Here is a 26,670-nt window from a genome sequence, read left to right as displayed (position 1 = left end):
TGCTTGCTTGCTTGCTTTCTTTCTTTCTTTCTTTCTTTCTTTCTTTCTTTTTTCCTCTCTTGCTCAGCTGGGATTGAACCCAGGGCTTTGTGTGTGCCAGGCAAGTGCTTTACCAACGAGCCACACCCCCAGCCCAGCCAGTGTGCATACTGTCATTAAGCAGATGTACCATGCCTTATTTAATTAATCCCACTCTTCAGAACATCTTGGAATGTGTTTCTCTTTCGTCCTTTTTCTCCCTTGCTTTACTGCTGAAAATATTTTTAACGCCTCAGTGTCATGCACCTTCTTCCTTTAGCTTTCTTGTCATAAAATTTATATAAGGTAAAGGCCGCATGTTGTTAATAGACAAATGCGATTAAGTCGGCGAATTAAGGACTTGCTGCAGTGGTGTTACAGAGCTCCATGCAGATTATTTTGAAAGTTTACAGCTGAAACACTTCAAACATGTTCCCCAATGCTTTGGAAAATCTAGAAAACACCAAAAACTAATAGACATGCTTTGTAGAAAATCTGGAAAACTCTGAGAAATTTAAGAAGAAACATAGATCCAGTACCTAGAGTAAAACATGCTGGCTACATTTTGGCATATTTTCCTCAATTCTCTCTCTCTCTCTGTATATACTAATTAATATATATACTAATATTAATATGTATACTGATTAATATATATATATATATGCACACTAATCTATATCTATATTTCTATTCTAAGATTTGGTCTTTTTTCCTAGTAACTTCATCATTTCTTGGGCCTACATCTAATATAATGATATTTGACTTGGATAAACAATGATGGGAATTAGATCTTAGAAGTAATCATCAAGATTGCAGCAAATCTCACACATTAGTGCGCATCCACCCATTCTTCCTATAATCATATATGACTGCCTGCTGTGTGCCAGACACAGAGCTACAGGATCCAATATGAATTAAGTAAATATAGTGCTCACCTATGGAGTGACAGATGGCTACTGTTATGTAAAAGGGAAAGAGGCCATGGTGTGGGTCTCATTGGTCCATTAAGATTGGAGAACTAATGAACATAGGCAGGAGGCACTTTACACAGAGGCCAGACGTCTGATCCACTTCATAAGCAGTGCATCCTGGGAACAAGGGGAAGCTCTCAATGGATAACAACATGGCTAGTTTCACTTGTAAGAGATCCTTCTGACTGCAGGGAGGAGAATGGTTGGAAGAGGAGTGAGAATTGATAAGGGAGACTGCCTCTTAGAGGAAGTCCTATGCCTCTCACATCCTCTGTGAGACAGTTGGGGCTTCGCCACCTTTTGCTTCCTCCTTCACCCTTCTCATGATTTAACCACTTGGCCTTCACAGTCTCCGTAGTCTCCCTTCCTGTGGTTTCTTCTTTTATGATATGAATATGCATTGATGTTGCCTCAGTTTTTGGAAAAAGGCAAAATTTTTTTCTTTAAAGTTGCCTGGTCACTAAGCCTAATTCTTTGAATTTTCCACACATTACCTCCAGTTTCTCAACTTGACACAGAGCTTTTGTCTAAGCTCCTAGAATTAGAGGCTACATCACTCTCCGTGGCCATTTTCTATATACTTCTTGGTTATTTGTTCAGCATCTATGTCTTCCACTCATTTCCTGTGCGTATCCATGAGGTTCATGATGTTCTGGGAAACTATGGCATTGGAGCACATGACTTGGCTAGGCCAATCTATGCTCTTTATCCTCCAGTCACAGTGAATAGTACAGGGTGGTCATGTGACCTGGCTAGTCCAATCAGAATGAATTGTATGGCTTTTATTTAGAATTATTGGACAGAAATTTTCTCTTCCTCTAAACACTGCGCCCTGTAGAATTAAATCCTTTACTTAGCAAACCTTTGACATTTAGCTTTTATATATCTTATTGTGTTCCATCCTGTTTCTTCCAAGACCTTGAAAAAGTCTCACTTTTGCTTTCTTCCTTTACCTCTTGTGCTTTTTACATCTTAAACATGGGCATGCCCATAGATTCTGTTGTCCAGCCCTGTGTGTTTTCTCTCTGGAAGAGTTTCTGCATGTCCATGTCTTCATCTCTCCATTCCCCATCAGTGTGACTCTTTCACATATGTATTTGAGTATCTCTCCGAAGTCTAGTTCTGCATAATTTTTATTTGAATACTACCTATCTGCTCTCCAAGGTCACTTTTCTAAAATAAAAGTCACATGCAAATTCCCTCCCCCAAACAATAGAGGAAATGAATTTATAGAAAAGGAAATATAAATGTCTCAAACATTTGAAAATAACTCTACATACAACTTGTCATGAAATGTAAAGCTTAAACTATACAGAGGAACTTAAAACTTGTGTTTCCATAAAAATTGTATATGTATGTTTCTATTAATAGAAGTTCTATTAATAATTACTCTAGGGGCCAGGGATTTATCTCAGTGGTTCCATCACCTGCTTCGCAAGTGCAAGGTCCTGAGTTCGATCCTGGGTACCAAAAAATAAATAAATAAAAAAATTTTAAAGAAAGAAAGAAATAATTACCTCAAACTGGAAATGACTCCAATGCCATTCAGAGGGTGAGTGAGTAAATAAAGTGTGGTACATTTGTGCAATGGAACACTTCTCAGCAATAAAAAGCAACAAACCACTGATGTGGATAAAACTACCAGGATGAAATCTCCAGGAAATTATGCTGAGTGCAAAAGCCAAGCTCCAAAGACTAATACTGTACAGTTCTACATATATGACCTACTCTAAAAGACAGTACCACAGGGGTAGAGAAGAGACCCATGATGGAGAGTCTTAAGCTGAGGCGATACTACAAAGGGATGGCACGAGGCAGGGCTGCTTAGTGGTGGTTGTGTGTGGTACTGGGGATTGAACCCAGGGCCTTGGCACTGAGCCACATCTCCAGCCCCCCACTTCCTAAGATAGGATCTCACTTGTGATCCTCCTACCTCATCCTCTGTGGGGTTGACTGTGAGGCACTTGTTAGGTGATGCAACTATTCTGTACTGCAGGGGTGATTATAAACTGTATGTGTGACAATTAATAGAACTTCATGCCAAAAGTAAGGTCCATTTGACTGCTAATTAAAAATAAAATTAAAATCCGGCCCCATGGTACGTTTCCGTAGTTCCAGTTACTTGGGAGGCTATGGTGGGAGGTTCATTTGAGCCTAGGAGTTTGAATCCAGCCTGGGCAACATAGTGAGCGCTCATGAAAAAAAAAAAAAAATCAGCCAGTCAATCAATTAATTAAACACACATTTCTAAGAAACATGAAAATTTAAGATTTGGTGGTCTCTTTTGCCACAACTGAATAATTGAATAACATTGTTGAGTACTAGTTGTGGTTAGGTCAGGAGGCACCGGGCAGGTACAGCACACCCACTCTCTCCCCACAACTTCCCACACAAACTCTGCTGAGAATCTACTCACCTGTCCCTGCTGACAGAAATTTTGAAGTTTTACCATGTTGTGGAACTGCATGCTCATTAATCACATGTCTTCAAAATAGGTATACATTATGGGGTGAAACTTATCAATAGCTTTAAAAACTACACATTTATTTATTTATCCTTTGATCTAGCAATCTTACTCTGGAACTTGACCCTGGAGAAATGCAGCATGATCAAAATGCACACTGAATATTGAAAGTTTTTTAAAAAACTATTAAAAGCACATTTCTATGAACCCCCCTCAGAATCCTTCCCCTCACTTCAAACACACTTGTCCCATCGTTCTTGCCACTTTCGGAAGCAAGTCTAGAGGTCCTCTTTCCTGAGTGTCTTTAGTTGTGCTGTCATGGCTGCCTCATCGTCCTGAACTGATTTAAAACACTGACCTTTCGTGGCTGCTTTGACTTTGGGGAAGAGCAGAAGTCATATGGTGCCAGATCTGGTGAATATGTGGATGAGGACGCACTGTAAAGTTTTTACAAGCCTGCCTTTCCACTGGATGGCACGCAGCAGCAGCATTCACCACATTTCTGCTAATTAACGCATTTACACTTCGTAAAGACACCCAGGAAAAGGGGCTTCCACGACTGCTTCATGAAATGGCAGAAACAATGGCGAAAGTGTGTGCAAGGTCAAGGGGAGTGTCAGGACAGAGATTAATGGCAGTGTATCTTGTATTGTGAAAAGTACTTAAACATTTTTAATCTTTCATCATATTTTCTGACTACTCCCTTGTAAAGCAGTGGTTCATGAGCACATAGGAGATTCACCTGGAAAATTCTGGAAATATTTTGTGGAGGAATTTCTATTTACACCCGTAAAATAGAGATTTTGCAGATGTTAAGAGAATTCATTGTATATATTTCTGATAATGACATCCCAGTCTCACCGGCCACAGAAGCTTGGTCTTCATAGTGACATCTGATCACTCCTCTCCCTAAACCCCAGTCACCAGGTACTGTGTCCCAACGACTCCTCTTTCACTCTCAAGCTCTCTCGATCTGCCATCACTCTGGATGCTCACTTTGCCTGCCAGAGTCCAGACCCTCATTTCAACTCCTGCCCACCATTCCCCTGCCCCAAAGCTTTCACTGGCCATCCCCCTGATAGCAAATATTCTCAAAGTTTAGCATTTATTGGAATCACCCTGATAAACTGTAGAAATACAGACTCAGTGTTCTGCCTTGATTCTGATCCAAAATGTGGCCCAGGAGTGTGCACTTTAACACCCAAGGGAAATTCAGATGCAGTAAGTCTACTGCTAGCTGGATTAATGCCCTTCTCAATGATAAAGGCTTAATTTTCTCACACAGTTTTTCTATTTGAACTTTCCACTCCACTCAATGAGATCTACTTGTTTTCCCAAAACTCCTACAATTTATCATCGTCATCATCATATCACCATCATTTTTCATTATTTTAAATATGGCACAATTTTACCATCTCTCCCTGGCACGTTCACATTCATTTCAGTTCCTCTCTAAGGCTCTGCTCAAAAGCTACATGTTTCTAAGACATCTTCATATATCTCTACAGTTGGAAATAACTCTTTCCCTCCACATCTCCCTGAATGGGGGAGTGTGAACATAATCAATTAGTATCAAATCAAAAAGCCCCTCCCTTATTTTGTCTTTGAAGTTATGGGCATAAGTTGCTCCGAGTTGAGTATAGTCTGAGTCTGATTGTCAGGCCAGGATTTGTATATCTTGCATTATTCCTCAGATCTCTTAGCCTGGTGCCTGACATGTAGTGCAGCAGGTGTTCAGTTACACTGATAGAGAAAAGTAACACAGGTACCTTTCTCTTACCTGGAATACCTATGACATTTAGTGCCCCTTGTTTCAATGTAGAAATAAAAATATTCCCTCTGTCTTCCTTGTAATTGCAGTTTCCAAATTTCCTGACATCTGGTTGGAATATTCTTTATAAACTAATTTTGTTCATCTTCAATCCATCAAGAGACCAGACTATTTTGGTCTACAGCATTTAAGCTCCAACCTTTGTGGCAAAAAATAATTTTAATCAACATCACTGTTGGTGTAGTTTTTTTCCCCCTTCCAACCACATACTTGGATTTTCACCCATAAAAGGTGATATTTCTATAAAAGTGATTTAGTTATTTCTGCAAGGAAAATACATAAAGCATAGCTAATGAGATTTCTAACGTGAGGGCTCTAAATTTCTTGTTATAAAATTATTCAACACCAACCTAAATATAAGGATCAAAAATGTTCAAAAATTTGAAAACAACTTCTTACAATAAGTTTTTTTTTTTAAGTTCCTAAATTCACAGAAACTATAAAAACTCACACAGTGTCCATCTTTAAACTGGGCCTGCTGTTTGGATTTTTGCAAATCCAAACATAGGAGGTGGCTTCTTTGGAGTTGCCCTGTGTCTGGCACAGTACGTTGGGAGAAGGGGAAATAGTTCACAATGGCATAGATTAGTGACAATGACAGATGGCAGATGACATAATGACAGGAAACAAAGGTAAAGTGGGAGGAGGATCTTAACCTGCACAGGTGGATTCAAGGGGTGCAGTGCAGAGAAAGCGAGAGTGGAATGTACGTGGTTTCGGGGAGGAGATGAAATATAGAGAAAAAATATAAAGAAAGGGTAAAGATCATGATGTGGAAACCATAGCAAGGAAAAGACCTGGGGCAAAAGTGGCTGAATAAATATCCTTTACCAACAAAATGAAACAAATCTAAATCCTCGCCAAAGAAGATAATTAAAATACAAAGTACACTGAGAGCCAGTATCTCCATCCTAGGAATTGATTTTAAGAAAATAATCAAAAGATAGTAAAACTGCTCCCAAATGTTTCCCTGTAGAGATGATCCTTGGGTTATTTCAACTTCCATCAGTTAAGTCCCAAAAGGAACACTTGCTCCTTTACATAAACATCAAAGGACCCAAGAAAGCAAAAGCAGCAGAGAAATGGAACATGCATCATAGAAATAAGAAACCTGGAAAGGGGTCAATCAAGTCATCAAGCTACTAAAGGCAAGAGTGACATAAAATGCATACTGTTTTCTTATTTAATATTGCAGCAGGAACATTTCCCATTTGAAAAGATGCATTTCTAGCCAAGCATGGTGGCCCAACCTGTAATCCTAGTTACCTGGGAGGCTGAGACAGGAAGATTACAAGCTTGAGCCCAGGCTGGACAACTCAGTGAGATTCTGCCCCAAAATCAAACTGTGAAAAAGCTAGGGATGTAGCTCAGCAGCAGAGTGCTTGCTTAGCATTTGTGAGGCTCTGGGTTTGATCTTCAATACTAGGGAGAAAAGTCTACAACCTCATTTTATTTATTTTTTCCCAATACCGGAGATCGAACTCAGGACCTTGCTTTTGCAAGGCAGGCACGACACCACTGAGCTAAATCCCCACCTCCTCATTTTATTTTTGATGGCTTCAAAGTAACCATAAATGAGATGTAGTAAGTAGAATATAAAGATTGATCCTAATTTTATATAAATATATACATGTATGTATGGCTGAAATGTCAGGAGAAAATAAAAAGATTAGAAGATGTTGAGATAATACAGGTGATTATCTTCTCTATGCTAGGAAGTATTTTCCAAATGTTCTACAGTTAATGCTTATTATTTTTATTATAATAAAAATAAAATCAAGGGGAAAAATCAAAATATTAAAGCCAGAATGTTTTAAAAATAGACTAACATAGGAGTGATTTCTTTAATTTTCTCATCATGACAAAAAATGAGACGCCTTCAAGAATGTACATGATAATCAACACGTCACTTTTCCTGGCCTAGTAAGTATAAAAATAAAGGCATAGAAGATACTCTGCAAGTGCTATCCAGCTACCCCAAGGATCTCATCATTCGAAATATAATAAACTTTTAGCTCAGTTACTATCCAAGGCTTAAATGCAGCCTTTAAAAGCATTTGGATTAAAAAAAAAAACAGCACAAAGCTAGCATTTTCTAAAATTAAAATGCAGAATTATTTAAATCCCTTTGATTCTTACACTTATTCTCATCTTCAGTTATGAAATTTTGTATTCAGATAAAAGTTTGAACTTCATCTCATTACAGGAAACGATGGGGAGAGACCATCCAAAATGTCCAGAAAAGAATGCTAATAAAGCTATCCCATGCATCAGAACACATTTTAGTGAATGCTTGTATAAACACATAAATAGAGTGTTTTTATTCTTGGTCAAACAAAAACACTCCTCTTTTTGGTAAATGTCTCTAGAAATTTTAACAGCACGCCCTAACCCTGAGAACTCCCTAAATTTGTGAATTTTGACCCCACATCATATTCCCGTATGCAGTTTTACCTCGACAAATTTACATTCTATCTCCAAACATCTTCACTGAAGAATGCTATTGAACAGCCCAGCACAACGCAAGGTTAGCTGGCTAAAAAGAAGGGGACAGAACAAACCCATTCATTCAATTGTTAGGAAAGAATGCATTCAGGTCTTGGAGCTATTTGTGTGGAGAACGCTATGATTCTGGCATCTTCCCCTCTGCCAGGTCCCCTGCTGAGAGTGTGAAGGGCCTTGTCCGCCCTTGGCTGCCTTCACAGAGTGAGCTGAAGCCAGGAGCGGGAGTAAAAGCCAAGACCCACTTCTCTGCAGATGCCATGAATGCTTTGCATGCAAACAGACACTGACATTAAAACAGCCCTAGGAAACCCAAACCCTGCAGTTATTCTACAAAATAACTGCATTTATAGATCAGTCAGTGCTTCCTAGTTGACATACTTAGAATATCGATTCTTTTCTAGGTGAGCTCAGAATTAATTTGATTTCTGAGAATAATGCTGATGAGATTCAATAGCAGCCAAATGGCAAGAGGGAGGCAACACTGTTCATGAATATGAATATCAACGATTACAGGGAGAAACCTACCAGTTATGTAATTAGCATTTGTATAGGCGGAGGAAGAGCAAATGCATAAGTCACAAAATATTAATTTTCTATGGAAGCACACAGAGCTCCGTCAAAGGAAGCAAGCCAGTTGCCTTGCCACGTGGTAGAGGGACAGAATGGGATCCCTTTTGTGGCCACCGTCAATGAAGCTCCTCCTTCTCATGGCACAGCTGTCTCCAGAGCCCCCTTAGATGTCACGGTATTGTCACAGTCTAGGACTAAGGGTCACCTGGCATGGAAAGCCACTGAGATGAAGACAAGGCTGTCAAAAAACCCTCTGAAAACTCACTGAACCCCGGGGATACTCAGGTGAGGCAGTAGAAACTTATGGCTACCCGCTCTCACCTTCTGTACTTCCAGAACAAACACCCCCCTGGAAAGTCAGCACAGCTTCAGTAGAAATTATGTTCCCATTTGGACAGAAAACGGTAAGTGCGTTCAGAGAAATTCTATACAAATGGACACAAAGCAAAACCTCATTTCAATATCATATGGGGGCAAAGACCACCTAAAAATTATAAAAGGAAACGTATTTATTCAATTCACTACTTATTAGTGACTAAAATCTCAGACTTAGTGCAGTGATGTGATAGTTTGGTGAGTTTTGTCCAGGCAGAGACAAAACAAAACTGTCTTTCAGTGAAAGAGATACCCTCTGTTGTCCTGCAGAATGCAGAGCCTGTTTGTAGAGACCCCAGAAATAGTGATGGACTAGTTCCTTGTTAAACTAGCTGTAGGGATGCTCTGGTTCCTTCATGAAATTTAATATTGACACTTTCATTAATTAACGAGTGGAATAAAATCTTTGACACATATTCATTTTATATTTGGAAGAGTTATGATTTTACCAGTTAAAGATTATACTCCTGGAGGTCGATCATGAGTGTTTTTTTCAGATGACTGAATATTTATAAAGAAAATTGTCTTAGATGATTTAATATGCATATCTCATGTAAAATACAATGGCAGTTTTAGTCTTGTTTTCCTTTGGATAGTCCCTTTAAATGGCACTGGTGTGCTAGACATGTAAACAAGGAAGATACTATGTTGCTTAAGGTGATGATATAATAAGGTATTGTTGTATACTTTTCATAATGCAAATCTTAATTAGAAAGAGATTTGGGTATTGTATATGTGTTTATACTTTATTCCTTATTCAGCATGATTTACAAAATAATCGCTTGCTTCTCATGGCTTTACAGCATCTAACAAGTCCAAACAGCAGATTTTTTAATGAAAGAACACAATTTCTCCACCCATAATTCACATTCATATGACCGATTCTAACTGCAATGAGTGGCAGGACTTGGCAGGTTGTAGGATAATGACGCTAGAACACCCCAGCTTGAGGCAGGTTCTAACACCCTCTCTGACAACTGGTAAGCAGCTTTCAAGAATGACAGGTGTAGGGAAGGGCAATCTGCTAGAAGACACAAAAGAAACCATCTAGCCTGTAGGCCGTGGTTCTCAAGTACGGGTGGGCAGAGGGGCCTCTGAGCAAGCCGAGGACAGGAGAGAGTCATGTTCAGTGGAACAGATTGTGAAGCACGCCCCTGCAGGTTGAGATTTGATTGGTATTGTTACTATATTTGCTGGGATGTGTGTGTAGATGGCTGGAGTGCTTTTCACACTGTACCTTGCATTTAAACCCACCAGGGAACTCTTTAAATGCTGACACTGATTTGGGAAGTCGGGATGGGGCCTGAGAGTCCACATTTCTAACAAGTTCCGCGTCATGCTGAGGCCTGGGAGGTCACACCCTTGAATATCAGAAGTCCATCGGGCCTTGCTAATCGCACAGGCGGGTGTGGGGTCTTCCAGCAAAGTGTGACACGTCTGAGCTTCTGGTGAGCTTTTCTTGTAGCACATTTAAAAGAATAAAAACTTCCATATATATATTTTTTTTGGGGGGGGATCAAACTCGGGACCTTGTACTGGCAAAGCAGGCGCTACCAGTACTTTAAAAAATCAAATCAATTACAGCACTTTCAGGAAGCCCCGTGTGCTCTAAATAGATGGCACCTTCAATCTGCTCACCCAGGGAGCAGGTTTAAAGAGTGTTCCCATAGTAAGACATAAACAATAACCCCCGGAAGTGTCGGAGATCAAAGTTAAGCTCTGGACCTTTAGTTGATTTTCAGAACATGGACACAACAAGCCCTCAACTTCGCTCTTCTACAGCCACCTGCTGTGCCTGGCTGGTGTTCATAAGATCCCCAACAGCACCCACCGGGTGCTGAGACCAGTTCTCAGGCAGTCTGATGGTGGTGCTGGGGAAACTGTCCTTTTGCCCCTTTGTGCCCGGGCTGGATTCTGCTATTCCTCTCCATAAGCGACTCGGCTTAGAGCGACTCCGCACACATCTTAAGGCGGACGGCTCATTCTGTGACAGCACCGCGGAGAAGGATAGGACGGGAGTTAATTCTACTGAAAACTGTCTCCTTCCTTTTTCAGGTCGGAGAGGTAGGGTTACAAAGACAAAGAAGAGTTTGGTAAATCAATAGTTTTCAAGTTTTAAAGTTGATTTCCAAACAATGAAAGGACCAAAGACAAGCTCTTTGGAGCCCATGTATTTATTTGATGGCTAAAAACCCACATTGTGCATTGCACTGTGTAAGAAAAGAAAATGACACAGAGCAAGGAAATAAATCCTAATGAATGAAAGAAGAGTAATTTTCTATCAAAATCTAAAATCTCCCTTCTCTTTTAAAATTCCATATGTAAATAACAATAGAGCTTGAATAATTAGTTATTCAATGATTCAATAGCCATTATGCTTTTCTTTTTAATTGGTGGTTACTTTTCAAGAAATACACTTGGAGCCAGGCGTGGTAATGCACATTTATAATCCCAGCTACATGGGAGGCTGAAGCAGGAGGATCACAAGTCAGAACCCAGCTTGGGAAGTTTATCAATTTAGCAAGACCTTGTCACAGTATTTAATACTACTACTACTACTAATAATAATAATAATATAATAATAATAATGGGCTGTGGATGTAGCTCAGTGTGAAAGCCCCAGTATCACAAAAACAAAGCTAAACTAAACTAAACAAAAACAGAAAACAAAAAAAAGCACTTAGGGAATAAGACAGTTTCTATCCATTAAAACAGCTTTGTTGCTTTTGTCATAACAAGTCAAACTCATTATTAAAAATGCTCTTCAGTATCGATTTAAAAATGAATTTAATTTAAATTTTTAAACCATAACTATATAACTGAGGAAAATAAACATTATGTCTGAAAAAAGTGTATTTAAAGCTCTTTCTCCATTACTAACCCCCCACAGTATTACAAACAATGGCAGCACTAGCTGTTCTAGAACATGCTTTCTTCATTAAGAATACAATACATCTTTTTATGTAAACAGAATCACGTGTGTATGTGCATGGTCCTGAGGCTTGAACCCAGGGCCTTGTCTGTGCCAGAGAAATATTCTACCACTGAGCTCTAGCCCCAGAACTATTTTAGGGGCTGCGTAATATTCCACTTTGTGGAAATACCATATTTCATTTAACTCGGTCCGACTGATGGACTTTTAGTATGTTTTCTATTAAATGCATCCATAAACATCGAGAGACATAGTACATAGAATTATAATTAAAAGCATGGAGGGGCTGGCTGTGAAGCTCAGTGGTAGAGCATGTGCTTAGCATGTGTGAGACTCTGTGTATAAACCCTGGCACCAAAAAAGCAAAACGAACCATGGATTCTGAAGTCTGACTGCCTGTTTTCAATCTCAGGTCAGTCTCTTGTCAACTATATAACTTTGGTCAGTTTGCTTACCCCCTCTGCCTCATTTGTAAAAATGGACCTAGGATCTCCCTCCTAGTATTGCTGTTACCAACCCTATGAAGTCCTTAGTATATTTAAATCACTTAGAATGGCACTTAGTAGGGCAAATACTTAGGACGACATCTGCAGTATGGTGCTTGCAAGAGCTATGCACAGAAAACTAAACACTACCATGCACTATGCCCTTGTACTGGAACACTCAGTTCTGCAAAGGATGCTGGTTTTCCCAAACAGGTCCACACGTTGGAGTTAATCCAATAAAAATCCAGCATTGGAGAACACTACAAGCTGATTCCAAAACTTATATGGAAATACAAAAGACAAGAATAGGAAAGATAATTTTAGAGGACAACAAAGTTAGAGGGCATTTACTACCTGACATCAATGCAAAGTTTCCGTAAATATGACAGCGACATTGGCATGAAAGATGGACAAGGGCACTAAGGGAAAAGGAATACAGAGTACGTACTTAGAGAGAAATGGTCACTTGACTTGTGACAAAGTTGTTACTACAGTACACGGATAGAGGATCATCCTTTCAATAAATGATGCCTCATAAATTGGGTATTTGCATATAAAGATGAAATCACTCAATTCATTTCAAGTAGATGGCAGATATAAAAAATAATAACACTTCTCAGATATAAAGGAATATCTTCCTGACCTTGTGGTAGGCAAAAATATTTAAAATAAGATGCAACAGGTTTTAACCAAAATGTGAAGATTGATGAATCAGACTGTATTAAAATTAGAAGCGAGGGCTGGGGATTTAGCTCAGCGGTTCGGTGGCCTGCCTTGCAAGCACAAGGACCTGAGTTCAATCCCCGGTACCAAACAAACAAACGAAAAACATCTTAAAATTAGAAGCTTCTGTTCACCAAACAATACCAGTAACACGGTGGAGTGAGCCTGTAATCCTAGCACCGTGGGAGAGTGAGGCACTATTTCCTGCCCTGGGCAACTTAGTGATCTAGCAAGGATCACTCTCAAAATAAAAAATAAAAAAAGGACGAGGGATGTAGTTCAGTGTAAAGGCCCTGGGTTTGACCCCCAGCACCATGAATAAAATAAAACAAGCAAACAAGCAAAATAAAACAAAACAAAAACATTAAATGAGAAAGTAACCCACAAAGTGGCAAAAGAAATTCACAACACATATATCTGATCAGCGATACACTGAAGAATCAGTAAAGAAAAGACAAGTAATCCAATAAAAAAAAAAAAAGTAGGCATGAGACCACCAAGTAGCCCACAAGAGAGGATGTCTACATGGTCAATAAACATATGAAAAGGGGCCGGATGTCATTATTCACATAAACTGAAGTCAAATGAGGTACTAAGGTCACCTCTTAGAATGGCTAAGATGAAAGGGCTGACCAGAAATTCTATACACTCCTGGCAAGAGTGGAAAACACAAAGGTAGAAACTAAAGCTGAACACAGGCATGCCTTATTACCTTTACAGTCCTACTCAAGAGTAAGACATACACATTTGCTCTAAAGGGCGTGTACCATAAAGATCAGAGCAGCGTCATACAATAGGCTCAAACTGGAAACAATACAGTATTCATCGACAGAAGAGGTGTGCATAGTCACGTGATGGAATATTATACACCCGGAAGTTAATGATCTACAGGTACATACAACAATGTGGGTAGATTCTACAAACATAATAGGGAGTCAAAGAAGCTCAAAGCAGAAGAAATCACACTACATGAGTGCATGTGCGGTGTGTGGAGCTCAGCTAATCTATGGAGCCAGAGACGTGGAGAGAAGGCTCTCTTGGGGGGTTGCAGCACAGAGGGCGTAAGAGGACTTCTGAGCTGTTGTCAATGCTATGTGTCCTAATGTGAGGTCACCATGAGGTCTTACTTTGTTGAGAATTAATTCACCTGCACTTTTATTATTTGTGTGTTTTTCTCTATGAGTGCTACACATAAAAAGTTTTTAGTTTAAAATTTTCTTATTTTGAACCCCAAAAGTGGGGACTCTGGAATTAGAATTAGATCCCACATTTCTTGTCTTGTGCATGTAAATCTCTAATATTGCTCTTTTTTTTTTCTTTGAGACAGGATTTTGCTATGTAGTATGTAGCCCAAGGTGGCCTTAACTTGTGGTGATCCTCCTGCCTCAGCTTCCCTAGCGCTGGGAGTACAGGCATGCACCACCACACTTGGCTTTGAACATTGCTTCTTAATCTCCGGGCACTAGACCTAAGAGCTGGGGAGCAGGATCTGTAATCATAAAATTCTCAGCCACTAGGGACTGAAGAACTTCCTATTCCATCTCTGGCTAAATCGTTGTCTCATTTACCAGATGAGATGAGCAAAGCATAGAGCAGCCAGTCTTGAGGAATTATTACCAGTGTGCCCTGCCTCCTAAGAACGGCCCCTCAGAGAGCTCCCAGAGTCTTACGCTACTCCCCCTCCCCCTGCAGGACCACTTCTCAGACATCTCTGTGCCTGCTGCACCCCGCTGTTGGAGTATTAGAGGTACAAAAGCCAGCATCCATGCCTGCATGGTATCTGGTCCTGCAAAATACTTCAGATCACATTTTTCATAAGTTACAGTTTATTCTCAAAGGCAAAACCAAGAAATGTTGAAGAAACCTAGACATGTGATCTGGCCTGGCCTCCGGTGGTAATTGCAGCATTTAGACAAGTGGATGCGTCTTGTCAAATCTGACTCAGTAAAGTGCAAAGCAATGAGGGGAGAAAAATAGGCTTGGCAAGAGATGATGGATAATATTGGTTGCAATCCACTTCATGTTTACTGTTCATTTTCTGCCAGGTAACTTGCTAGGAACTGTGGGGCACACCAAAGTGAAGAAAGTAAGATTCTTACCCTCCAGGACTCACAATTTATTGGGACCAAGGGACATGAATATTCCAACCATATGCCTATCTCGCAGCTCGCTGATGTGTACTTCAACGCGGTGTGACCTAAGGGACTTTGAAAATTTTCTTAAGTATCCTTTAATCTACAGACTGAAACAGAAATATTTTTTTAACATTAAAAGAAATAAAGATCAGGAAATCCATAGTCTTGCCTTTGTCGTTGTTGACAAAGTGTTCATGCCATTTTCCCTATGAAGTTCAGTTCTAAGAAATTACTGAAAGCAAAGATTCCCTTAGGACAACAAAGAGAAAATAGCAGACAATAGGAAAGGGTCCCAAATTGAGAAGGAGTGGTCGTCACCGACAGGCATCAGTTCACACCTCCAGGCTGAAGTAGAGAGGGTGGAAGGATAAAGCCCTACACTCTTCAGTGCCTCTGGGAATTAGGTTCCTCCACGGGCCCTGGAGCAAGGGACGCCACCTATCCTGCTGTTCGCAGCCACGGGAACCCAAGTTACAGCAGTGGGACTAAGGGCTCCAGCATCTGGACCCTGGCGCTCGCATTTCTCCATTTCTCGAAGTGGAGGGGAATCAGGATTCAGCCAGGGTCTGCTCCTCCCCTCAGTGAGGTGGGAGGCAGGAAAGCAGCGAGGCTGGTCCTGCGGGAGCAGCCACAGCCGTGGCCTCCCACTCACCAACCTCCCAGTCCCTGCACGGTGAGCCCGGAGAGATGAAAACATCTGCGGGCTCTATTTTCTACTCCAGTGTACAGTGTCGGCTCCATATTATTAAACCCGTTTCTCTAACTTCAGAAACATTTACGAACCTTTATACAAAATTGTCTTGCTTTGAGAAGGTCGCAGAAGACTTGTCACAAACTGCCCAAGGAATATATTTTTTTTCTCATCAGAAAATCTCACAGGACTACTGTTTTATGATACAAGCATTAAATTTATATACGTCCAAATTCACTGCTTCTGGCTCGCAGTTCCACGAGTTTTGACAAAGGCACTGCCAGGTAGCAGCCAGAATCAGCTGCCTCATCGCACCAAAAACTCTCTTGCGCCCTTACAGAGGAGCCTCCCACCCACACACCCCACGCCTGACAACCACGGGTCTTTTCTCCATCCCTGAAGTTTTGTCTCTCCAGACGTCAATGAGATGGATCAAACAGCAGACAGCATCCCCAGTGTGGCTGTGGTGGGCAAGAGTTCTCCTTTTATTTTTTATTTATTTATTTATTTTTTTTTTTCGGTAGCCGAGATTGAACCCAGGACCTTACGCTTCCCAGGCAGGCGCAAACCACTGTGCTAGGACCCATCCAAGAGTTTTCTTTTTATTATTGCTGAGTTATAACCGTAGTTTGTTTATTACTCACCAGTTGAAGGGCATCTGGGTTGTTTCTAGTTTTTAGAGATTAGTAATAAAAAATCCTACATAAATAAATATCTGATTACATAATATGTGGTAGCTGAACATCTTGATATACTATTTGAGTAGCTGGGCGAATCCTAACTGCCACGCCTGAAGTTTTTTCCCATGTTGCGCTGTTTTAAATAACACAACTGTATTCAAATGTCTCTATGATTTGTGGAATTATTTTTTAGGGCAAGCTTTTAGAAAAAAAAATTCTTAGGTCAAAATGTATGCATCATACATTTTACTGTTTTGGGTACATACTGCGTGAAAAGATCTCTATATGAGCTAGGTGTGACGGCGCATGCCTGTAATCCTGGCTACTCCAGAAGCTGAAGCAAGAGGATCACAAGTTTTAGGTCATCTTGTGCAACTCAATGAGATCCTGTCTCAAAGTAAAAGGAAAAGGGCTGTTGTGCCCTTCAGTGGAAGTTATTATCCCAGCATGTGTGATGCTCTCTCTGGGCTCAGTCCCTAGCACTGAAGACAAAGACAAAAAAAGTTCCCTTATGAGAATATCCCTTTACTCAACTCTGTGTTAACACTGACTGTCATTCATTCATTCATCCATTCACTGTGGTTCTGGGGACGGAACCCAGACTTCATACTTGTTAAGCAAATGCTCTACTACTTATCTATACACCCAGACCACTATTTATTTTTACCAATTTCACAGGCAACAATTAAAAATGAATGTCTTGGGCCAGTGATTTAGCTCAAGGGTCCCGAGTTCCATCCGTAGTATAAAACAAAACAAAACAAAACTCAAATGGTTCACTTTTGTTTATATTTCTATTACATCCCTGTAAATGCAGGTGATTCTGGTTATTATTGAACATTTAAATTTCTTTCTTTTCTTTTTTCTAGAAACTTCTTGGTTATTGGTAGATTTTTTTTTTTTTTTTTTTTTTTTTTTTTTTTTTTTTTTCTTTTTTTTACCCTTTTTATTTTTTTTTTTTTAACATTTATTTATTTATTTATTTATTTATTTATTTATTTGGTACCAGGGATCAAACTCAGGACCTTGTGCTTGTGAGGCAGGCAGCGGAACCACTGAGCTAAATCCCCAGCCGTGTTACATTTATGCTTTCAGGGACAACTTGCAATTTTGTTTTATACAGAAGTTTTTAAAATACATGCAGTCAATTCTTTTCTTTTTGCGATTATACATTACTGTCATGCCTAGAAAGGTGTTTTCCTCCATTTTAAGTTTATACACATATGCAGTGCTATCTTCTTTCTGATGTTCCCAAATGGGTCTTGAGGCAGCATGAATACAGGGAGCTTCTGGCTATGGCAAAGTGGCCTCACTTTTGACATGCAATTTTTCCTGCTTTGCAATCCTGACCTTTACTATGTAGGGTTCTTCTAAAGAGCACAGATGCTTTCTCAGGAAACTGAATACTTTATTAAAGCAGACTGAAATTTTTCCTTATAATGGAATTGGGTTTAGAAAGAAGGCTTTAAATCTAGGTGTGGTGGTCCACATCTGTAATCCCAGCACTTGGGAGGCTGAGGCAGGAGGATTACCTCGAGTTTGAGGCCTGTCTGAACTGCAATTTGAGCTGCATGGTGAGACTCTGTCTCTAAAACAAGGAGAGAGACAGAGAGAGAGAGAGAGAGAGAGAGGGACTTTACAGTGGGCCTGTGCACATCTGTAATCACAGCAAGGAAGACCTTGGGTTTGAGACCATCTTGGGCTGTATAGCAAGTTCATGGCCATTCTGGACTATACAGTGGAACTTTGTTTCAAAAACCAAATTGAACATCCCCCCACACACACACACCTGGCTTTATTCTCAGGTTCCAAGGTTTAGTTAAGAAATCATGCTGGGGATTTAGCTCAGTGGTTCTGACCCTGCCTTGCAAGCCCAAGGCCCTGAGTTTGATCCCTGGTACAAAAAAAAAAAAAAAAAAAAAAAAAAAAAAAAAAAAAAAAAAAAAAAAAAAAAATTTAGGGCCAGGGATTTAGCTCAGCAGATCAATGCCTGCCTGGTAAGCACAAGGTCCTGAATTCGATCTCTGGTGCTCAAAGACAAAAAACAAATAAACAAAAGAAAAAAGAAATCATGGTAAATCATTTTACCTCCTTTTCCTTCTGACGCTCCAGTGTGGCAAAATGACAAAACAGCAACAACTTCGAAGGTTGCAAATGAAAACCAAGTGCAAGTGCAACACACGCCAGTTACATTGTAAACGCACAATGACAGCAGCTACAAGCGAAGAATTTGGGAAGAATATGTTTTTCCCAAGGAGCCAAAGATGTGAATCTTTTTTAAAAAATGATTTAAACATTGCTTCTGGTTGAGACTGAATACAGCTTAATTCTTGTCTGTTTAATTTAAAAATGGTGTGAATAAATGAAAGGTCAAGTTTGTTTTTCCAAAAGTTAACTTCACAAATTTTGAAAGCTGTATTTTTTTTCCATGTAGAGGCATCGATAAGCTTGCAGAAAAACTTCACCTTCCATAAAACTACGGCACACTAGATAATCCAAAAAGCAAGGGCCTATTACAAGAAAGAAATATTCTCAGGTGAGCCTCATGGAAAGCTCATCAAATCCCTTTTTCTTCCTTACAGTACCAGCACCTGGGGCCCACCTAGCAACCAAATTACAATGCACGGGAATGCTGGAGCCCACATCTGGGCTCTGCCCCTGAATGTTTTTATTCATGTGGGAAAAGTGGGCCCATTCCCAACATCACCCAGACAGTAACCACTTACCCGAGCTCTGTCTTGGACAACATGGGGGTGAGAGGACAACCCTGAATCTTTCTCACTGAGATGAGCTACCTGACCCCCAGTGACAGCTGCTCTGGGCTCTCAGTCGGTCACCAGAGGCCTCTCCTACTCACTGCAGCCACTAGGATCAAAAGTCCCCGCACACACACACACACACACACACACACACACACACATATGCGTCCTTTCCTAGGCTTAAAGCACGCACGAGCCTGCTGGTCCCACTCTTCCACAACACACCAAATCTACCCCACAGCTGTAGTTATTTGGATGGTACTGGGACAGGAGGTAAAAATTTAATTCGTGTGTGCTTGCTGTCTGGAATACACACGACAGGCAGTGCTCCCTAGGAATTGTGCTAAGCCCTAATTTTAATCCAATGCATACAGAAACATGAAATGCCTTCAGCCTCCCTTCGCAGCACCCTGACCATGCCTGTCACAACTTCTCCTGTTAAGTAGTAATGATTTATTTTGTTTTTAAAAAATCTTTTAAAATGAGAGAGTTTGAATGTTTTGCCATGGGTGCTTATTACTTTTGAAACCAGAAATAATTCTCTATTTTTATGAAAGGGTAAAAATATTTTGTCTCCAGGGTAAAGAGAAAACAATGGACATAATAACGTGGTGATTGATGCTGAGAAACACAAATAAGTCCCCTTTTATCTCAGTAACAAACTCGCCCAGTAGGGTATAACAGAAAGTAATGCTTGCGAGGGTATAATTTATATTACAGTGAGCTCTTTCCTCATGTTGAGCAAAGCACTATAAAGTAAGGTTCTTTTTTTTTTTTTAAGTGGTTTCAAACAGCTTGAAAAACAAACCAAAAAATGCTGTCGTCCAAAGCCAGAACAGAGTTTTGTATGGTTTGCAGATAATTTGATATTTGAAAAGCCTTTTCAATGTTCTCCAGCTCCAACCAAAACTAAAGCAATACTTAGGGAAAAATATACACAAGTAAGCAAATAAAACCTAATATTTACACAATTATTCACAGATCAAACAATTTGGAGACAATAAAGCAGAGCAACCTTTCAGCTAGTTCACATCAAAATAATGGGGGGAACAAACCACTCACTATTTGTTCGGAGTTCTCATATCCATGAACCTAACAATGCACGTTCTGGCTAATTTTATTGTTAATATATTTGGGATGATTGCTTTATCCGGTGAAGGATTTACAATTGGCACTGTGTGGATGAATGATTCAGGGCATCACAAATACAGTGTGACCAGCCTCCTTCATCTATTGCCTCCTTCTCCCACAAATACAAACATAATTTCATGTCCAGCTTTTGATCCTTGGAAAGGGTTGGAAAATGCCACGATGTAGCAGGAGACAGTGCATCGCTGGGCTTTTTTCCATCCTCTTCTCTTAACCAGTGGCGCTTTAGTTTGGAGAACTGCCACTCCCACCCGCCAACTCTAACCTTAAACCTGCTGCCAGTCACAGCTCTGTCCAAACAGGCTGACTCCTGCCTGGCCTAAACCCCTGGGGCGGCATTTGTACAGCACTGGAGTCTTTACCAATTAGAGATCTCTCAGGGAAACACTCCTCACTCAGTCTTCTCAGGGGCACAACAGAGAGAACCCAAGAGAATCACAGGCTAATGAGTCCCTGACCCAGACACTGTGGGTCCCTATGCTGCAATTCTCACCTTCCTGCCACCGCCTTCTAACCTGGTGTTGTTCAGCTGCATGCCCTGCCTCAGGCTAGAGGATTACAGACGTCAGTCCCACCCAAGGTGCTCAGCCCTGTCTGCACAGGCAACTCAACCAGGAAGCTGCCAGCACATCCCACACAGCGGGACTCCCCAGCCCAAGTTTTAAATTTTAAAAAAATTATATTTTATTATAAATAAAGAGCATGCTTTATTAACAGTAAAATACATGTTGTGGTTTGGAAGGGGATCAGACTATGACAGCATTCTGGCTGACTTGCTGTGAGAAGGTGGGGTCAGGTCAGAAGAAGCTGGCACCGTGGCCGTGACCCGGGAGGGTTCATTGCCCTTTGCCATGCCTCCCCTCACTCGGCTTCCTGGCGGCCATGAGGTGAGCAGCTTCCCTCCGCCCAAGCCCTTCCCTCATCTCCCACCATACAAGGACTGACATTTCTATAACTGGAGCCAAGTAAACTTCTCCTCCTTCAAGTTGTGGGTGTTTGGTCTTACACTCCAGTGACAAGAAAGTGAGCAAGACAATATACATGGCATAAAACTGACCACCTTAACCATTTTGTAGTTTGCAGTACTGCGGTGGGCTCTGGGAGGAAGCACCACAGTCTGATATCTACCATTCTGCTAACTCCCCCTGCTTTTTTATAGTATTAGGGACTGAACCCAGGGCTTTTGTACTGAGCCGCATCCCCAGCTGTTTTTCATTTTTATTTTTTATTTTGAGACAGAAACAATCTGCTAAGTTGTCCAGGCTGGGGTTTAACTTACTATTCTGCCTCAGTTTACAAAGTGCTGGGATTAAATACCACCTGTTAATGTAACTATAGAATCATATAAGATTTGCTCATTTCTGTTAACACATCTTTGATGGCTATCCACGTTGTGACACGTATCATAATTTTCTTTCTTTTAGGGCTGCATTATATTCCACTACACACACATATCACATTGTGTCTATCTACTCATCTGTTGATGAACACTTGCATTGCTTTTAGTTTTGGGGTAAGGTGAATAATGCTGCTATGAACATGGATATACAAAATCTCCCAATATTTTTAAAAGCTTCCAATGGGATCAAAAATCCAGCCAGGGCCGAGAGCACTACGCCTGGCAATTCCTGGAGCCTGCAAGGGATGTGGGAAAGAGACATGTTACCCTTACTTGGCTCAGCCAAGCTGTTCCACTATGATTATGGCATTCACTGTATGGGTTATCAGCAGCATATACCTCTACCTCCCCCCATAGATGCGGAGACCCAGGAGGGTGGAGCAGGTTAGTCTTCTTTGATGTAGGGGAAATATTGATTATGCCCGAGGTGTGTAAGCAGTGCTGTCTGTAAAGAGTCAACCCCACAATTGGCTTGTTTTGAGAAGCGAATCTGGAGAAAGCCTATGTGCCAAGGTCAAAGTCACTCGCACCCAAAATTCCATGCTCATATTCAAACCCTAACTAGAATGGCAAGGTTGTAACTATACTCCCATGTTTTGTCTACTCTGTTCCTAATTCAAGAATGCTTGTCTTGTCCTTTACAAGCTTTGCTTGCACTGGTATCCATAGCAACTGCATGACTGAACTTCCCTTCACTGCAATCTGATTACCCATGAAAATCAGTGGCATGGACTGACCAGCACCTTTGCTGTTTGTAGCAGCATTGGTCGTCCTGTATCCCCAGTTTCTCTGTTTCTTTAGTTCTGTGTTTTAGGGTTTTTTTTTTCTCAGTTTTGTACCATAGTACTGAGCAGGAGATCAGAGCGTGCTGCAGAGGTCTCTGATGCTTTGGCATCTCCAAGATCTGGTGCTAAACCTAGCGCTACAGGAGTTGACAAGTTGTTGAACAAAGAGGACCACGAATCTAGAATTTACCTCCCATTCACTGTTAAAACCAACCATTCCCTCCTGCTACTAGAAATTATGTACCAAGGTGTCCTGGGCCATGATCTGGGGCTGTAGCCTGACTCACACTGGGGCCTAAACATAAGGTAGGATCCAAAATCCTGAAAACCATGAGTGTGAAAGAAGCCTCTGTCCCTGACAGTGGAATGGGATGGGGTGGGGGTGGGAGGAAGAGTTGCTGTGTGCCAATTTCTTCTGGGACAGATGCTCTAATCTGTCTATACCCCACTGTAGTGGTGCAGGCCCATCATCTGCGCTCAGGGAAGCTGAGACAGGAGGATCATCACCTCCAGCCCAGTTGGTACAATTTAGTGACATAGTGAGACCGTGCCTAAATAAATAAATAGGAGTTGAGGATGTAGTTCAGTGAGAAGGTGTGGGAGAAGTTCAAGCCTGGCTGGGCCAGGTGCGCTGCACTCCTGTCTCCTGAGCTAACTCAAAGGCGTTGCTAAGGCTGAGCTAACTCGCCTAAGTGCGTACATGCTGGGTCCAACATGCTACACCTCCTCCCGTAGTTGTGACTCCTTCACCTTGTCCAAGAAAAATCACTCCACTGTGCCTCCAATAAGATATCACCAAATGTTAAATGCTCCTCCCATGCTCCTCCCCCACGGTTCCCTATACAAGCTTGTGCATTTCCTGAATAAAGCGGAAGCTTTCCAGAAACCTCCCGGGAGTCTGCCTGGTGATTCGGCACCTTACCCTCCCAGTCCGAGCTCCTGAACCTTGTTCCATGAGCAGGCTCTCGCAGGACAACAAGAAGGTCCCGGGTTCATTTCCCAATAGCAAACAAAAACAAAACAGAAAAAGAGAGAGAAAGGTTGTAATGATTCCTTGCATCCAGACAAGAGACTTTACTTTCCACAAATATATGCTTCTCAATCTCCATAACCCACTTTAAAAAGAAAAAGAAAAATGTAGCCATTTTTTTAATTGAGATGGATTTTGCGTGCTCTTTTATTCACTTCTGTAGCTTCAAATTCTTGTGTTTACTTTGGTTTTAACTTTACCTGGGCGTCCAAGATCATTTTTATGAAAAAGTATAAAAATTATAAAGTAACGCCAGATAAAAGACACGTCAAATCACTCAAGAAAGTTCTACCAAATTCCACATTGAAGTCTGCAGATGTACTTGGAGAGAATTTGTAATGTGGTACAGTGAGTAGCAAATGCCCTCCTCACCAGGGGATGGAATAGGCACAGCAAGGACACACCTTGGCGTGTAGAATAGCAAAACCCACTCTTTTTTCTCCTTTCCTATTTCCAAGATCCGGGATCCCATTTTACCCAAATAGTACCCAAGTTGGGCCCTGGATTATGTGAGTTAGGCTATGAAAATTCACGGTCAGATCTTGCCTTATTTTGTTCAACATGAAATTTTTTGGAATTTTGATTTTTTAAAAAAAATGTATTACTTTGTATTCTAATGGTCAAAAGAAATATGGTATGTGTATACAATGGAGTACTACTCAACCACGAAGAAGGAAAAATTGGGTGAATAAGAAAACCGATGCATTTTGAGACCGTACTAGTAAGTGAGATAAATCAGACACACAAGCTTAAATATTGCATGGTTTTTCTTTTATAAGAAACCCAGAAGATAAATAATTTAAAGAGCATAATAAGAGACAGATGATAGGAAACAGGGAGGTTGACTGTGATGAGATGGGAAGGGATCTGGAGGTGAAGAGAGACAGGAGGGCAGAGGAGAAGGGAAAGTAAAAATGATTAAGATGTGAATGTATATGTATGAATTCCCCAAGAGGAATGCAGTTATTGTGTATCACACATGCTAACAAAAATAGGAAAAGTTGTATTGAAATTATTGACCTCAATTACTGAGTTCTGGGCATTCATTAGGTTTAGTGCCTTTTCTGTGTCTCCCGAGGCCTCTCCTGCTGCAGTTGTGGTCTGCAGGGTCCTTGACTCTACTCGCGGTAACCGCCCTCTACCTTTCCACAATCACCCACACCCACAGTTGGCACCCTGGTGAGAGCGACACGAGCAGGTCCCGGGGGGATGGCCTCCCCAGAGCTCCTTGGCTGGTGTGAATCTTGGAGCTCCCCAGTAAAATGAACTCAGTGCCCCGGGGCCCGTTTCTTTCTTGTGTGAAGACGGTGAGGGCCCCTGTGAGGAACCGAGATGGGCCTTATACTTCAGGGCTTGTCTGCACCTGGGTAATGAACGGGACATTTGTGTTTTCAAGGAATTTTAACCGTGCCCACTTTAACAGCCCCGGAAAAAAACTCCTAAGATAGTAAAAGAACGGGTGAAGGACCTTTAAACAGAGATATGTCTCCCTGTTCCCTCCACCACCTCCAGACAAAAACAGCACTGAGAGAAGGGGCTCCACGTGCCTGAGCTCCCCCGAGCAGCGGAGCTTGGCCTGCAAAGACGTAGAGATCTCCGCCCCCGCCGGCCTTCCTGAGGACCGTAGTGAGGACTTCTTCCCGTCACTCACACCCTCGACGCTGAGTGTCCTGAGTTGCTTGCCTCCACGGTTAGCCGACACAGAAAGAAATTACCTGGATCCCCTCTGTCATTCCAGCCATCGGCAAAGTCTTCAGGATCTACTTAGCGCTACCTCCTTGATGGTTTCTTCACCATGCGTTACTGTTGCACCCTGATGCAATCGCTTCACTCCCTGACCGGGGGTGTGTGTGTGGTGGGGGATATAGTTACACGTGCAAATGACTTCACAAATTAGGAATATGAGGAAGTATGAGCACTCAATCGCCACCACCCCCGCCCCGCCCGCACAGCCTTACCAGGACCGTGTGCATCCCGGTGTAGAGCCTGCTGAGACACACCATGGTAGAAAACGCCACAGCCATCACCAGTCCCAAAACAAAAGGGTACTGCGGGGAGAAGAGACAACAAGGAAATCAGATCACGCGCTGACACATACGATGGGGCCCGGAGGTGGGAAAAGGATTTATTACACTCTCATTCCTAGTCTGCATCTTACAATCTACTATCTGAAGACATTTTTAAACTTAATTGGTACATTTCATGTATATAATATAATGACACTCGGGGGAAATTTGTACCTTTACATAATCCATCTTGGTTCTTCTTATTTTTTCCCCATTCCCCTGCCCTCCCTTCAACCCTTCCCTCCCTATCTGCAAAGACTTTGCTTCCATTTTTTCCATTTTCTCATATTAATTCCATTCGCTTCTTTCTTTTCCCCTACCCCTCCCACTTCCCCTTCCTTTTTGTCCCTTTTCTCCCCATTTCACATTATCTGTGATACCTTTTGGTCCCTTTTTACACATTCAGTTTCTCACAGTAGAGAAACTATTCGGCATCTGCACATGTGTGTTGCATTTATATCACTTAAGAGTATCTGAAGACATTTTAAACATGAAGGAACAGAAGAAAGTGAAGGGCAAGGGGCCTAGGAACACAGCTGTGTGAGGAAGCTCCCCAGCTTACGAACAGGTGAGCAACAAGCAGAGCTTGGATCTAAGGCTTCTCCCACCACCCCTGTCCTGGCAGGTGTGCTGTAGTAAATGATTCTTATTTTATCTATTCTTTAGTTAGAACTCAAAAAATAAACACTTTGAAGAAACAGTGTAGATGGCCAGTGCTAGAGTGTAAAAGTCTCACTGATCCTGTAATCCCAGCACTTGGGAGGCTGAGGCAGGAGGATTGCTGGGAGTTCGAGACCAGCCTGGGCTACACATTGAGTTCTAGGTCATTCTCAACTACATAGTGAGACTCTGTCTCAAATAACCAAAAAATAAAAAAAAAATAAATAAATAAAAGTCTCACTGAATAACCTCTCCTTCTGAAGGGAAAATGTGGGCACAGACGCTAAAGCAATAGTCCAGACTCCGCAGACCTCGGCACCCTGCTGCTGGGCAGAGACCGCAGCTGGAGGACTCTGGCTGATGCTGAGCATCAGAAGGGACACTCATATTCTGCTCATAAGCACGATGTGGAGATACAGTCCCTCTGCTTGGGGGGCTACTA

At 41.4% G+C, this 26,670-nt stretch overlaps 1 protein-coding gene across 3 annotated transcripts in view; it reads right to left on the bottom strand.

The window, feature by feature from the left end:
- The window catches only part of Sgpp2 (sphingosine-1-phosphate phosphatase 2), a 69,891-nt gene that overhangs the window by 2,515 nt on the left and 40,706 nt on the right, over positions 1 to 26,670 (bottom strand). For 2 of the 3 annotated variants that reach the window (XM_019205703.1, XM_019205702.1), the window contains one exon: positions 25,461 to 25,550. In XM_019205703.1, coding sequence (XP_019061248.1) covers positions 25,461 to 25,550 — 90 coding nt within the window. Of the gene's footprint in view, positions 1 to 23,394; positions 24,072 to 25,460; positions 25,551 to 26,670 lie in introns of those variants that run through there. The other variant, XM_033764659.1, reaches the window with a different exon arrangement.

This window comes from Fukomys damarensis, unplaced genomic scaffold (genome assembly GCF_012274545.1).
Source record: "Fukomys damarensis isolate Sample0158 unplaced genomic scaffold, DMR_v1.0_HiC HiC_scaffold_16, whole genome shotgun sequence".
Taxonomy (NCBI): Eukaryota; Metazoa; Chordata; class Mammalia; order Rodentia; family Bathyergidae; genus Fukomys; species Fukomys damarensis.
Note: the sequence above shows the minus strand (reverse complement) of the source record. Positions and strands in the feature narration are given on the sequence as shown.